The sequence below is a fragment of the Primulina tabacum genome, chromosome 5, assembly GCF_025594145.1.
Source record: "Primulina tabacum isolate GXHZ01 chromosome 5, ASM2559414v2, whole genome shotgun sequence".
Lineage (NCBI taxonomy): Eukaryota > Viridiplantae > Streptophyta > Magnoliopsida > Lamiales > Gesneriaceae > Primulina > Primulina tabacum.
Window position 1 is genome coordinate 1,510,789 of NC_134554.1, and position 16,062 is coordinate 1,526,850.

The 16,062-nt window shown below is 34.8% G+C and overlaps 2 protein-coding genes across 2 annotated transcripts; one reads left to right on the forward strand and one right to left on the reverse strand.

Annotated features, from left to right (window-relative positions):
* Positions 1–2,048: 2,048 nt before the first annotated feature.
* LOC142545095 (uncharacterized) lies at positions 2,049–7,911 on the reverse strand. Its single transcript, XM_075652069.1, is given in 6 exon segments — positions 2,049–3,153; positions 3,155–4,198; positions 4,200–5,966; positions 5,968–6,104; positions 6,290–6,432; positions 7,865–7,911. Coding segments are annotated over 6 exon segments (4,026 nt in total). The 3' UTR covers positions 2,049–2,265.
* A 3,445-nt stretch (positions 7,912–11,356) lies between these two features.
* On the forward strand, positions 11,357–15,695 carry LOC142545306 (uncharacterized). Its single transcript, XM_075652417.1, is given in 8 exon segments — positions 11,357–12,676; positions 12,787–12,852; positions 13,759–13,903; positions 14,029–14,247; positions 14,502–14,691; positions 14,775–14,933; positions 14,936–14,969; positions 15,338–15,695. Coding segments are annotated over 8 exon segments (2,085 nt in total). The 5' UTR covers positions 11,357–11,519; the 3' UTR covers positions 15,453–15,695.
* Positions 15,696–16,062: the final 367 nt, after the last annotated feature.

Sequence of the window (16,062 nt, forward strand, 5' to 3'; positions counted from 1 at the left end):
GATACTATATATAATAAAAATAATTGAAAAAATGCTGACGGAGAAGATTTTCCATCCTTCTCGGAAGTGGATATTAAAATACAATACACGATACTCAACTACGAAATAATAATATTAAAAATGTTTAAATTGTTTGTCCTGATTGAGTGATTTTATCGTATATTTATTTTTTAAAAGCAATTTCAGTTATATATAATTAATTTAGTTTTTTTTCTCTATTAGTATGATCCAGTGGAAACACATACATGCATGTAGAGACGTAAATGAACCAAACCGTTTGTGAGCTATTCGAAACTCGATTCGATAAAAGCTCGTTTGAGCTCGTTTAATGAGGCTCGTTAAAATAAACGAACCAAGTTCAAGCTCTACGATATTCGGCTCGTTAGCTTGTGAACATGTTCGTTAGTAAATTCATAAGTAATATCTTAGATAAAAAATAATAATTTTGATATTTAATTTATTGATTTAACACATTAATTATGAAATATATAGAAAAATATATTAAATTCAATTATTATAATAAATTGACAAATTTTAATAAGCATATTATATATTTTTCTAAATGTATAATTTATTTTTAATGAATTTAATGAATATTTAAATGTACAATTCATATTTATTGAGCTCGTTTAGGTCCGATAAAAGTTTGAATAAGCTCGTGAGCCATGAATATATTCGTTAAATAAAGCTTGAGCTCGGCTCGATTATAAACAAGTCAAGCTCAAACATTCAAGAGTTCGGCTCGACTCGATTCGATTACATCCCTACTTGCATGAGCGTTTATCTTAATAAATGAAAACACACGGTGATTTTTTATTATGTGAGATTTAATTCGTTGATCAACAATGGAGTAGTCGTTTCTCTGGCGGTATCAGATAGCAGAAAATGTTCAGCCCTTTTCGACCAGCTGATATATAATAATAAATTACAAATAAAATAAAATAAAAAGGATTTTGGGATTATTTAATTTTATTTTGAAATTTCTAAGATAAATAGTATTAGGTAAGTATTTCGACAATTTTTTGAGAAGATAAATTATGTGTTTAGTTTTGTTACGAGGACATAAAATTTAATTGCTTATCAAATTATTTAATAAATTAATCGATAAAGTTAATTAAAAAATGATGTATTTTTTGATTGGAATACAATATAGGATATTTTTAAAAAATGCTAAAAACTAAATAAAATAATTATTATATTAGAGATGTGAAGAGAAGAAATGTGTTTGGCATAGATAAATATAAAGCCAATGGTAATATTTATTTGTTTTTGATAAAGAAAAAATAATATATAAAAATTTGAAAGGAGACCAGAGTAGTTAGCAAAATAATCTTAGTCAATTTTTTTTTTTTAAATCATGTGTACTTGGATATGGTCATTTTTAAAAATAAGTTTGACCAAAGTTATTTCTCTCAAATATCCCAACCCAAACATTTAAAAAAAACGATCTTGTGTACTTGGACATGGTCATTTTTAAAAATAAAGTTTGGCCAAAGTTATTTTCCGAATATCCCAACCCGTAGATCTTTTCGGAATATTTTAAAATATACCCGAGTAAGTAATTTTCTTGGAAAAATAGTTTACCATATTTTTTTTACAAATTTTTTCCCTACTCTTCCAAAAGGAATAGGAGTCGGGATCATATTATAGACAGGCATCAGCACGTTGACCACTGCAACTGCTCGTTATCTTTCTACGTTATCTTTCTAAATAATAATCTGAAAATTGAATGGGAAAAACGTTAAAATGGTTAACTTTTTACGTATAATTTTTTCGGCTCTCTATCTCAACTCTCAAGTCAGCCGTAAAAGAGCGTACCAACAATTATGGTCTAATTGTTGTTTGCCAAAGTTGGTTGGGATTGTATTTATGCTCTAAAAATAAAGATAAAAGTATATTTAACAGAAAATAGAATGTAAATAGCATTCCACTTGAACAAAGCATTTGAATGCAAATCTAAAAATTGGGCATAATACACACTTCACACCGAGATTCCCATTCCAAAATAAAAATGCACACACTAGTTTTGCTATAAAACCACAGAGCAATAGCTGCAGCACTTCAAAATTTGAATAGATATGGATTACACAACGAATCAAACTGGAAAATTTTCCTATACTTAAAAGTGAAGATTTAAATTCTTATTCTAAGCAATTGTCTAGAAAAAGGACTAGCCCCTTGCTGAAATAAATAAATACAGCAACTAATCAAATCCAGAATTAGACGTCGAAATCATACCAGAAGAGAGTTGAAGTGCACTAAGTACTAAGTAGTGATTTGCCTCCTTGAGCCACCTTTTGTTTTCGTGATCATGTCTTTGAGATCATCGTAGCGATTCCGATGGTGATCAATCCATACACACAACTGTCTTATGGCCTCTCTTTTCTCCTCAATCAAGCTTGAGATTTCCTCGTCTTTTTCGTTCATTTTTCTTTGCAACTCTCCCGTCTTTTCATCCCTTTCTAATATTATTTTCTTAAGTTCTACAGTTTTCTCTTCATGGTGTTCCAAGGTTTGAATCAAACTATTCTTTTCCTCCTCATCTTTTTGCAATTTTTTCTCTAATTCGGCATTCTTTCCTTTCAACACCAACTGTTGCTCTTCCTCATCCTGCATTTGCTTTACTAAACTTGCAATTTCCACTCTTAGCTGATTTTTTTGGATTTTAGTTTCTTTGATCCAGTTTTTCGTAACTTTAAGCTCGCTAATGATTTCATAAATCCGTGTCTCTAAGTGGCCAGAGTCCTCCTCAAACTTGACACTGAATGTATCAATACTGGTTAATGTGCCATTTACCTTCTCTGAAATCCTTGCTACAGTTTTTGCTTGAGCTTCTTTATAAACAGAAATTATCCCCGACAGTGTAGCTACTTTCTCTTCAAGTAATTTTTGTTCTTCCTGGAACTTTTGTTCTTTGCTCAAATGGCTCTGCTCGTTCTCACTTAACAACTGTTCCGTGATACGGAGTTTCTGGCTAGTTAACCGCTGCTTAACTTCAATATTTCGCACATTCTCCACCAATGTACTGATTTCATCTACTTTCATCTCCAGATCTCTCTTCAGATCTTCTATAGTGTCTTCCAGTTGAGTAATTTCATTATTTTTTGCATCAATTTCTTCATGGAACTGTTCTTTTATCTCTATAATCTTTTGCTACCGATGATTTGAGATTTTCTTCGAGACTTCGGAGTTGCACTAGCAATTGTTGGTGATCATCCCCCATCTTGATGAACGAGTCTTCCTTTTCTTGCAGATTTCTCTCATGTTCAAGGATCTTGTTCACCAATTCGGTATTATCATTTTCAGCATGAGCTAAACTTTCTTTATGCTCTTGCTTAGCTCTGTCCATTTGCATTTCCAATTGGCTTTTCTTGGAATGCAGTGATTCCAGCTGCTGCTGTAAGGAGTTGACTTGTTCTGTCAAGGCACCAATCTGGGTAGAAGCTTCATTCTGAGTTTCCTCCAGTTTTTTCTGAGCAGCAATTACCTCACCTTCTTTCTCAACCACATTCTTTTCCAATTTGGAAATTTTGCTCTCGAGTACTCCCTTCTCCTCCCTCAACTGGTTTACTTCATCAGTTTGGCTACTTATTTGATCTTCAAGTTTGCTTTTTTGGTGACGAAGAGCCTCTAGCTCCCGTTGTAAGTCATTTAGGTGTACTGCTAGACTTTCCTTCTCTTCCTTTATTTTTTCTCCATCTGCCGATTTACTTGATAGTCCCTCTTTTAGCTTTTCTATCTGAATTATGAATTCTGATATTTCACCACTCTTTTTCTCAAGAATAAGATCTCTGTCAATTTTCTGATCAGTTAAAGAAGTCAATTGCTCTTGAAGACTGTTTACCTCTCCAGTCAAGGCCAATATTCGAGCAGATGCTTCATTCTCTTCATCTTCAGATTTGTTCTGCAAAGTGGAGAGTTCAGTCTCCTTTTCAGTTAACGCCCTCTCCATCTCTAAAATTTTAGCTTCCAGATTTAACTTTTCGTCTTGCAACTGACTGAGGTTCTCACCTTTTTCCTTCACCTCCAACACAAGATTCTCTCTATCTTCTGTTATTTTCTGTTGCTCCACAGCCCTGTTCTGCAATTCGTCATTCAAGGTCTTTATCTGGATCTGGGATTCTGAAAATTCCTGACTTTTGAGTTTTAGCTGTTCCTCCAATTCAGTTTTAAGGTTGCGTGCGGTGTTGAGTTCGAGAATCCAGATGCTCGACCTGTAAAGCAAGAGTCTCCTTTTCGTCTATGTTCCTCTTTAGCTCCAAGTTTTTGTTATCCAACTCTTGTTTCAGATTTTCAATCTGAGTTAGAAACTCAGAAACTTCTTGTACTCTTTTCTCCAGTTGTATATCTGATTCCATTTTTTGATTCAGCAGAGACTCCAATTCCATCTTCTTAGCATCGACTTGATCTGTCAATTCCTTTACTCGAGCTGTAGCTTCATTACCTTCATGCACTATCTGATCTTCAAGCTTGCCTTTATGAATCTTTAAAGATTCCATCTCGGCTTGAATACTGTTGATCTGCGTGTTTAGATCATTCACTTGATCTAATGATTCTCTCTCTTGATTTTCAAGCTTTTTCACAAATGCAGAAAGTTCGTCACCTTTCTGTTTCTCCAATTCTCTTCTCTCAGAGTGCGACAGATCAAGTTCCTGTTCCAAGTTCCTCAGGCGAGTTAATGTTTCTTCTTTGTAAGTTTCATGAATCTCTAGGTGATTTGAAAAATCTCTTTCTTTCACGGCCAATTTTTCAATTAACTGGTTTGATTCAGAGACAGTATCTTGAATTTTTTTTTCCGCCTGTCTGATCTCATCCTCAAGCTGAAAAATCTTTGAGGAAAGCATTTTGTTCTTCTCTTCAGCAGCCTTGTGTGCCTGACTTAGCCTAGCAATTTCATTTTGTGCTGATTCCAGTTCCTCCTTTAAATTAGAGAATTCCCCCTTCATCGCTTCCAGTTCCAGACATAGGCTGTCTTTCTCTTGTCCTAACTGACCGTGAATGGTCCTCAATTCCTTAGCTGCTCTTTTATGTTCTTCAATGTTGATGATGGCAGCATCTTTCTCCACAATTAAGCTATCTTTTTCTCTATTAGCCTCATAGAATTTCTGGTTCAGTTCAGCTAGTAGCTTTTGGACACTCTCCAGTTCCCTATTGAGATCAGACTTCTCGCTCAACAGGCTAGATTTCTCACCGTTCCATTTTTCACTCATTTGGCTTGATTCAGTGGAAATAGCCTGAATTCTGATTTCAGCCTGTTTTACTTCATCCTCAAGTTGTAAAATCTTTGAGGAAAGAGCTGTATTCTTCTCTTTGGCAGCGTCATGCGCCTGACTTAGCCCAGCGACTTCATTTTCTGCTGATTCCAACTTCTCTTTTAAGGCAGATAATTCTCCCTTCACCCCATCTAGTTCCACATGTAGAGCGTTTTTCTCAGTTTGTAACTGACCATGAGAGATTCTCAGGTTTTCCGCCTCTCTCTTCTCTTCGTCAATATTTTTGACAGCAGCGTCTTTCTCGGCGAGTAAGCTTTCTCTGGTGCCCTTCATCTCTTCAAGTTTATGGTTCAGTTCAGCTATTAGTATCTGGGCACTCTCGAGTTCTTGGTTGAGATCAGCCTTTTCATTCGAAAGACTGGATTTCTCGTTATTCCATTTTTCAGCCTCAGCATTTAAATATGTTACAATCTTCTGCGCTTCTTGTGTTTCACTCAAAGCCCTCTGGTATTCCAGAGATAATGCCTCCTTTTCCTCGATAGTGACTGCCAGCTTTCTTTTCAAGTCAGCGACCTCAGAAAGTGCCACTTCATGTTCTTGCTCAATGCCGGAAACATCTTCCTCAAATTTCTTCTCAACTTCAACATTTTGTATGCTCTTTTTTCGTGGTGAATCATCCGAGTCTGAGGAATTTGAGTTGGATGAGGAACTGTCCTTCCCATGTTTCCTCTGTGCTTTCTTTCTCAACTCATCAGGTAAGATGAACATAACGAGCATAAAGAGACTGGTAATTATTGTTGAAATCCTCAATTAAATAAGCAAGTGGTTCGCTCTGAGCACTATCATCGCCTTGAAGAAGCTTAAAAATCTTCTGCACTTTGCTGTCAGTTTCTGCAGCCATGAGGCATTTTCTTTTAATTTGAGCTGCACCTAATCTTTAGCTTTGTATTTGAATGGAGTAAATATAAAGTTGGAAACAGCCGTAATTCTTGAAACAGAAGGTTAATTGCATCATGCATTCAACTTTCCTTGTAGTTTGATCTATGTAAGAAAATTATAGAAAAAAAAACTCTCACCTAATTTGCTTTCTTTAAGCTCCTCATCCTTTTCGGTATCAAGACTCCCAAAGAATGATTTAAATGACTCCCGCCAGCGACGCCTAGGCATTTCTTCTTTTTGTTTCTCAGCAAATGGTCTAGCTTCTGAATCACAAGGCGGTCTTCATCTTGAAGAGAAGGAACCTCGAGCTCAAGAAAAATGACTGACGATATTCGGTTGGTCCGCGCTTACTGTGCAAAAGCACGATCAGTGGAAATCTAAGATCGGAAAAATATAACAATTATTTGATGCACTGATGCATTGTATGGAGAATTTGAAAGGCATAATTATACATAGTAGCGATTTTGCCCAAGGGGCTAGAGTAGTAATGGAATGTGGCTCTCAAAAGACCAAAGAAAAAATATGTCGCCCCTCTCCAGTCATGCTTGAATTCGTGATTTTGCAGAAGAAAAAAAGAATCGGACCACGGCCAAGAAACTTTTCAGTCTTCATATAAATTGCGGTAATCAATGGGGTTTAATTTTAGTTATCCATTGACAATAGGCAGTATGTGCTGGCAAAGAAAAAATAAACGAAACCCAGAGAGTCAAAGCCTCAAATGTCAGACAGGACTGGAATTTTATTAAAATGAATTATGTAACCTTCACTCCGCATCAGGTGGTGGATTAGAAGCCGGACAGTGAACCTTATTCTCGACTCGATTTGGGCGGGGCTGGAAAATATGTGTCACGACATAGTCAACATGCTATGTAATTTAAGAAACGACAGATGGGCCCCCACCATTTGACACAATTAAATCAAATGCTGGAGGTAGGGATGTAATCGAGTCGAGCCGAGCTCTTGAATGTTTGAGCTTGGTTCGTTTATAATCGAGCCGAGCTCGAGCTTTATTTAACGAATATATGCATGGCTCACGAGCTTATTCAAGCATTTATCGAGCCAAAACAAACTTAATAAATATGAATTATACTTTTAAATTTTCATTAAATTAATTCAAAAGTAAATTACATGTTTAAAGAAAATTATATTATTCTTGTTAAAATTTATAAATTTATTATAATAAATAAATTTAATAGATTTTTCTATATATTTCATAAATAATATGCAAAATCAATAAATCAAATATCAAAACTATTATTTTTTCATCTAAAAGATTACTCATGAACTTACCAACGAACATGTTCACGAGCTAACGAGCCGAATACTGTAAAGCTTGAGTTTGGTTTGTTTATCTTAACGAGCCTCATTAAACGAGCTCAAACGAGCTTTTATCGAATCGAGCTTCGAATAGCTCACAAACAGTTTGGTTTGTTTATATCCCTAACTGGATGGACGATTGGCGCAAAATGAAATACTTTCTACTGGGGAAAAAATAAAGAAGAAAGAAATGTTAAGCAAATAAACTTTTTTCCATTTTTTAAAAAATGTCTCGATTTTACATAAATCCCGGAAATAGCCTAATTTAACACCAAAAATGTCAGATGCATCAATAGTTGAAAATTTGAAATAATGCGTTTGTCCCTAGTCAAAAAAAGGACCAGCTAATTAAGTTGCTCTTTAAATATGCGTGTATTTAAAAATGTAAACAGCACATAATGCTATCCTTTTCTTCGTTTAATTCGAAGAAAGTGACGTCCATTGCGATTTTTTTTCTTTTCGTAATCTGATCAATGAAATTATCATCTTGTCGACATTGAATTTTTTTATACAAATAAAGAAAAACTTCATTCTTTATTTGCTTTTTCTAATATCTGTCAAATCAAATTATACTCTTTTATTTTAAACACAGATCTTTGTTTAAAAATCGATTAACTGATAACTGATTCCCGATTAACTTAATTAGAACATCAAGATCAAAACAAAAGGATGGAGACTAAAATAAAGGAAAACACATAATTAACTGCCTAGCAATAATTAGGATAACAATAGCAACAGTTTTAAAGAACACGATCAACTCAATGGATGAAAGAGACAAAACTCCATGACAAATCTAGTAGCAAACAATAAAATCTCGTGGAAAATAAGAAAACTATTGTGTTTTTCAATCGACAGTCTACAGGAAAAATTGAAACTTCAATCGAACCTGAGTTTCTCAAACAATCACAGAGGACAATTCTAATCCTGAGCTGAGAGCTCGTAACGGAATGATATCAAAAAATCAAACCAGAGTACAAAACTGATATCTACATAATTTCTAAACACCAGCCATCGCAAACAAGCTAATAAATGGCGAAAACAAAAGTAGATAAAATTCAGTTACCTCGTGAATCTCGCCACAGTCAGAGCGCACAATTCAAATCTCCATAACTGAATATCATAAAAAAAAAATCAATCGGCGAAATTGAGTTCCGAAACCAATACGAAACATCAGCTCACAGAACACGAAGAGTGATTCAGCGATCAGCCAATCAATCACCTGAAAATCAAAGCTAGCAAATCCAGTCCTCCAACACAGCAGCGACAGAGGAAACGCCAAACTTGTTCGAGAGAGAGAAAGGAAAGTGTGGTGTGTGTGAGCTGAAACTGCGAGGAGATTGTAATTTTCTTCAAAATTGAAGAATATTCAAAATAAAAATAAAAGGCCTAAATGAAAAAGTAGTTTTGTCTGCCTTACACTGCACAGCAATTTTAATTTTAATTTCGGGGCATGAAAATGGAATCTTTGGAGTTTTCTTGTAATTTGGTGACCTTTTATGGCTATTTATCTATGGAAACACCAATTGAGAAATTGATGCGCACGCTGGCAAAATTATGACATAATTATTGCTTGGGTTACGAGGATGTCTCTCTGTGACACGTATCAATGCTATCGATATTCACGATAAAAAATAATACTTTTAACATAAAAAGTTAAGTCTCACAAAATACGACCCGTGATACCGTCTCACACAAGTTTTTACAATTATTTATTTAAGATTTTTTAGGTAAATTTTATATTATAAACATCTATGATATAAAATTTCGAAAATATTTTTTATTATTGTAAATATGTATATAATTGATTTATGTTAAAAATATGCAATATCGTCTCACACAAATCTAGTTAAATTTTATATTATATACATAGTATGACATCGAAATTGTTTTTGCTATTAAAAAAAAATTGAAGTTTAAATTTAAACGTAAAATAAAATGTTTTAATAAATCAGTAATTAACAATACACGTGACATTATTAATAATCAAGGATTGCATAAAAAGGTAAGCACACGTTCGGATCCAATTGCCGTTATAGATCCAACCCCTTCCTTTTGTTTCAATCATGGTTGAGTTTTTATTAGCATAAATACAATGTATTAATTTTTATAGATTTAATTGGACTAAAATTTATTTTTATATTGGATAAATAAAATAGTTTATCGTTATCTTTATTTTTTATATCAAGAAAAAATCTTGCATATAAAATATATTTCTTGTTGTTAAGCTGCGTGTGACCGTAGATAGTATTTCTATTGTAAAAATATATAAATTAATTAAATGTTTTTTCCTAGTAATTCATTGGTTAAACTTAATTAAGTTGGATTGCGAACTAATCATTTGCTTGTTTTTAATGGAAACCAGTAAAAGATGTACATGCATTGCATGTGCTATTATTATTTTTAATTTGATCAAATAATACTAAATAATTAACACGAAATTATTTTCGATTTAGAAAATTTGTTCGATTTAAAAAGAAATTTTTGTTTTGATTTTTTTATATTTAAAATATGAAGTGACTTGAAAATGTTTTTAGTATTGTAAGAAGAGTAATTATGGAATTAAATATTTTGGTGTCCTCGAAAGTAGTTATTCTAAGACCCTCACACTTAATAGAATAGTATAGATGTAAGAGTGCAAAAAAACTTAAATAAGGGCATGGCACAAAACCCGCCTCCTTTTTTTTTCTGTTTTTTCTTAATTTTCTAAGTTATCCTTTTAAAATTATTAATAAAATATAGAAAATTTAATTTTAGAAAATGCTGTTATTAACTTTCAAGCATAAAAAATAAATTACATTATGATTATTAATAAGGAATAAGCTGTAATAATATTATTGATAATATGGATAACAATAAGTAATGAGAAATGAATTAATATAATAATGTTAAAATTCAAAATATTTTTTTTTAAAAAAAAACGAATTGAATTATCAGATGAAATCAGTTTAATTATTATTCAGCCTAATAACAAAATATATTCAACCCTATTTTTAAAAAAAATTATTTTTATTATTGTTGTTAATTTTGCTAATATCGTTGTTTTACTATTTTTAATAACATTATTAACTTATCTCATATTATTTATTGTTCGTCGTGTTTATACTATTTGAGTAATTATTTAAAAATTATTTTTTAAAAATTAATAGTATTTTCATAAGTTTTTTTGATTTTAAATTATATGATCATCTAAAAATTCATCACAATTTAATGTGAGATCGTCATTTACATTCTTTTTCGTCAAAAAGCATGTCGGAAGCTGCTTTTTTCTGTCTTTTTTTTAATATATATCAACTAAGTTTTGACTTATTACGTACTTTGAGAGTCGGTATTCGGATTGGTGATGCTCTACCAATCCGAATAGTCTTGGGATTCGGTCTTCGAGTCCATATTGCTATGTAAAACTTGGATGTTTGTACGTTCGATCAAATTGTTTTTCCAAATCTACGAGATTTGGATATTCGTCGTATTTCGCTCAAAGGTTGAAGGGAGATAATGCATGAAGTCGTTCACAAGGGCCAACTTGATCCTCTTTCCCAGGGATCTCAGATGAGGGACTTGGGAGAGCCGCCGACTCCAACTACCGTCGATGTTGTTTGATAAACCTATATATTTGTATATTCGATGGAACGATTTGGTAAAAGGTGGGGTCGTGATTTGGTGAAGGTTAGCGGGTAAAGAGATCACAGGCTCGAGTCGTGCTCACGAGCTGCATGAAGGTGTTAAGCAGTGGCTCGCCAGAGACTTCTATCCTATCGCCTTGGCGAGTTGTGAATCAATTTTTTTTACTAGCACGCTGAATAGATCTACGACGGTACAACGGGGACAGTTATCCCCAGGGGGGTGATAAATTTTTATTGTTTGTATTTAATTTATTTAACTTATTTGTAAATAATTAACTAACCACACTAAAATATCGTTTCATTTCGCTCGTGTAAGCAAATCAGGCCGTGAGCGATTTAGGTTTCATCTTTGCCACCACCCAATCTCTTCACTTCACTGCCAAAAACCTTTTCATCGTAAAAACCCTAATCAACCCTACCGTCTCCGCCAATGGCCAGCAAGAAGGACGCTGACCCGAATTTGGGTTTCCTAACCCGCAGAGATACGGAGGTTAAGTTGCCTCGACCAACCAGAGTCAAGAACAAGACTCCTGCGCCCATTCAAATCACGGCGGAGCAGATCCTCCGTGAATCCCGTGAGAGACAGGAAGCAGAAATCCGGCCGCCCAAGCAGAAAATCACAGACACCACCGAGCTAGGCGATTACCGCCTCCGCAAACGCAAGGAATTCGAAGACCTAATCCGAAGAGTTCGGTGGAATAAAAGCGTTTGGGTGAAATATGCCAAGTGGGAAGAGTCCCAGAAGGATTTTACTCGATCTAGGTCAGTTTGGGAACGGGCGCTGGAGGTGGATTACAGGGATCATACGTTGTGGTTGAAGTATGCTGATTTTGAGATGAAGAATAAGTTTGTAAATCATGCGAGGAATGTTTGGGATCGTGCTACTTTGTTGTTGCCTAGAGTGGATCAGTTGTGGTACAAGTATATTCACATGGAGGAGATGCTAGGCAATGTGGCTGGTGCAAGGCAGATTTTTGAGCGGTGGATGGACTGGATGCCTGATCAACAGGGATGGCTCTCGTATATTAAGTTTGAGTTGAGATATAATGAGGTCGACAGGGCTAGAACGATATTCGAAAGGTTTGTTAAATGTCATCCCAAAGTAAGTTCTTGGATAAGATTTGCCAAGTTCGAGATGAAAAACGGAGATGTTTCTCGCTCTAGGAATTGTTATGAGAGGGCCGTGGATAAGTTGGCTGATGATGAGGAGGCGGAGGAGTTGTTCGTGGCCTTTGCAGAGTTCGAGGAGAAGTGTAAAGAAACTGAGAGAGCAAGGTGTATATATAAGTATGCCTTGGATCATATACCCAAGGGGCGGGCGGAGGAGCTTTACAAAAAATTTGTTGCTTTTGAAAAGCAGTATGGTGATAGGGAAGGAATCGAGGATGCCATTGTCGGGAAGAGGAGATTTCAGTATGAGGATGAGGTTAGGAAAAACCCACTTAATTATGACGCTTGGTTTGATTATATAAGGTTGGAAGAGAGTGTCGGAGATAAAAACGGGATTGAGGACGTATATGAGAGGGCCATTGCAAACATTCCACCTGCACAAGAGAAGCGGTATTGGCAAAGATACATCTACTTGTGGTAAGGCTTGCTGCGGAATTGTTTTTGTTATTATTGAAAAGGCTTCACGTAAGAGTTATTGTTGGATGTTAAAATCAATTATGCTGACTGGTTGCATTTGTTTTGTGTAGGATTAATTATGTATTATATGAAGAGCTCGATGCCCAGAATGTGGATCGTACCAGAGACGTATACAAGTAAGTTACCAAAATTGGTCTGTTAAGATGTTTCTTATGTAGTTACTTGGTTCTGCCGTCATATATTTTTCTCTTATCTGTAATTTCTGCATGAATGATAGAGGGTTTCTACCTTGTCTGCATGAATGATAGAGGGTTTCTACCTTGTGTTGTGAAGAATTTTTCTAACGATCTGTCAGGGTATTTGGATTTTGTGTTTGGTTTATTGAATGTGGAAAGTCTCATAGTAGATGAAAAATGATAGCATGGCCTAATAATCTATAACTAGTTTGCTGTTGGTGCATCTAGATGACACATCCATTCACTGGATGCAATTCACAATTGGCATCTGATGGCATAGTTGAGTTGAGTCCCAGGATTTTGCTTATTTAACTGTGTACATCGGGGCAGTCACTTATTCCGGAGAATTGTGAAGCTCGTTAAACTTTATGAAAAAGAATCGAAAGTTCCTCAGTCTCAAAATTACCGATGGTCAAGAATTTCCTATTCAGCGTTGCTTATTCTGAGAATTGTGGAACTCATCCTGCTTTATGAAAAAGAATTGAAAGTTCCCCAGGCTTTCAAATTTACGAAACTAGGCTCAAACGTCAATAATTTCCTATTCTTTTCTCTATTTCTTGTGTGTGGAAGGGGGAGGATGTGGCTAGGAAATTGCTTTGCCTGATGAAAGTTAGCTTGAAAATAGTGTCAAAGACTCTTAAGTTCAATAATTATTTTAGACTTTGTAAGTCAGGTTGATAGTCAACTCTGGCAGCTCAAAATTTAATTGAGAGGTATTAGCAGAAAGATATATGCACCCATTCCATGTTTCCTTTTGAAAATTTCCCTTTCATACTTGATGTTGTGTACTCATGTGGAACGATTATCCATCAAACATGTTTCCTGATAGCTGTTGAAATGAAACAGCTTGTGTCTCAAGATGATTCCTCATGACAAATTTTCATTTGCAAAGATTTGGTTGATGGCCGCGCAGTTTGAAATACGTCAGTTAGATATTGATCGGGCGCGACGAATCTTGGGGTCAGCTATTGGTAGGGCTCCCAAAGATAAGGTATGGTGGAACTGATTTGTTTACTGTGACATACAACCTCTTTTTCTTGTTTTGGGCCACTGAGATTGTTTTATTACTGGTTTTCTCTTTATTTGTACTCTAAATTTCTCTATTTAATAAAACAGATATTTAAGAAGTACATTGAAATGGAGCTGCAACTTGGTAACATTGAAAGATGTCGAAAATTGTATGAGAAGTATTTGGAATGGTCACCTGAGAATTGTTATGCATGGAGCAAGTTTGCTGAGTTGGAAAGGTCCTTAGCTGAAACTGAACGAGCCAGAGCTCTTTTTGAGCTCGCAATTGACCAACCTGCGCTAGATATGCCAGAAGTGTTATGGAAGGTACTAGGATAATTAAGTGGCTTTATCGACTGTTTGTTTTTTTCTCTTCAATTCATTTTGCTGAATGACTTCAAATTTGTCCAACTAAATATTTATTGGAATAAACGTGCTCCTACATTCTCCCTACTGCTGTGTTACCTGTGTATGTCCAAGATATGGCTTCATTTTTTATGTCTCTTCATCTATAACTTTACTTAAATATATTTGAAGTACGAGTTTCTTATGGCGCCGTTTCTTTATTTATTCATGGATAGGCATACATTGACTTTGAAATATCAGAGGCTGAATATGAAAGAACTAGAGCCCTTTATGAGAGGCTTTTGAACCGCACGAAACACTTGAAGGTGTGGATTAGTTATGCTAAGTTTGAGGCATCTGCTATGGAGGACTTGCAGGACTCAGATGAGAGTGAACAAAAGAGAAAATGCCTTCAGCATGCTCGAGGTATGAATATTACATTTTCTGCAACTCGTGTGTTTCATTGATGTATGTAAAACTAAACCTCACATTTTTCCTCTGCTCATCAGCTGTTTTTGAAAGAGCCCTTGGCTATTTTAGAACTTCTGCTCCTGAATTGAAAGAGGAAAGAGCAATGCTTTTGGAGGAGTGGTCGAACATGGAAAGCAGTTTTGGTGAGCTTGGCAATGTTGATTTGGTCCGTGTCAAGCTTCCAAAGAAACTCAAAAAGAGAGGCATATAGAAACCGAGGATGGTCCGGCAGGGTATGCAATTGGCCTTCTCTTTTTTCAATTTCTTCATTTTGTCGTGTTCCTTCTTTCATCTCTGTGATTATCGATATCTGAATCATGGACCTTCCATATATGTACGCTCGCCATAATATGATTTCGCTGTCCTTGGCCTGTTTACTTCAAATTTGTGCCCTTATTTTGGCTAATTTTTTGCTCCCTCTTGGCTGGTTTCAACCGATTCATCATATGTTTAAGAATTGTTATTTACGTTATATGTTATCTTAACTTCTTATACTTATCTTAGTTTCCTATCGAAAAAAAAACTTCTTATACTTATCTAAAAAAATAAACAAGCGACCAATTTTGCTGGCAACTGACGCTAATGCTATCATCACTTTCAGGTATGAGGAATATATCGACTACCTTTTCCCTGAAGAAACACAAACAACAAATCTCAAGATTTTGGAAGCAGCATACAAATGGAAGAAGCAAAAGACTGTTTCTGATGATGATTGATTAGGCAACACATGGCTCTTCCGTTGTCGATTCTAATGGATGTATGTGTCTATGGACGTCAATGCCTTCATATTGGCACCACTGCGTCGGCATTTACAGGCTATAATGTCTCAAGACGATTGTTCTTGTAGTTTTTATGATAGCAATTTAAGCATGGCAACACATTTTCTTGGATTTGTTGTAGAGATAGAGTGTACATGGATTGTACTGTTTTAAATTTAGGTTTGTCCACTAACAATTCAATCCCGTGTTACACAATTACGTGAAATCAATAAATTTAGGCTAAATTTAAAATTAACAAAAAAATATTTAACATAAATAACTTTTACATGTGTTTAACGCATCAGGCATATCCGAAGGGTACATAGTACATATTACGAAATAATAAAATAAAAGCTGAATATAAAATAATAATTTTATGGAAATCAATGAAATCAATTTTTTTGGAAAATAATTATAAAGAGTTTATAACATAATGAATTGTTTTTTAATAGGGATGACCATTCAAATCCTAAAGAGTTGTAGTTCCTGAAAATTAACAAATCACGAACAAAACAAAAAAAAAGACGTGTATATATATTTTGAAAATAAGAACGTATCTTTTATTGCG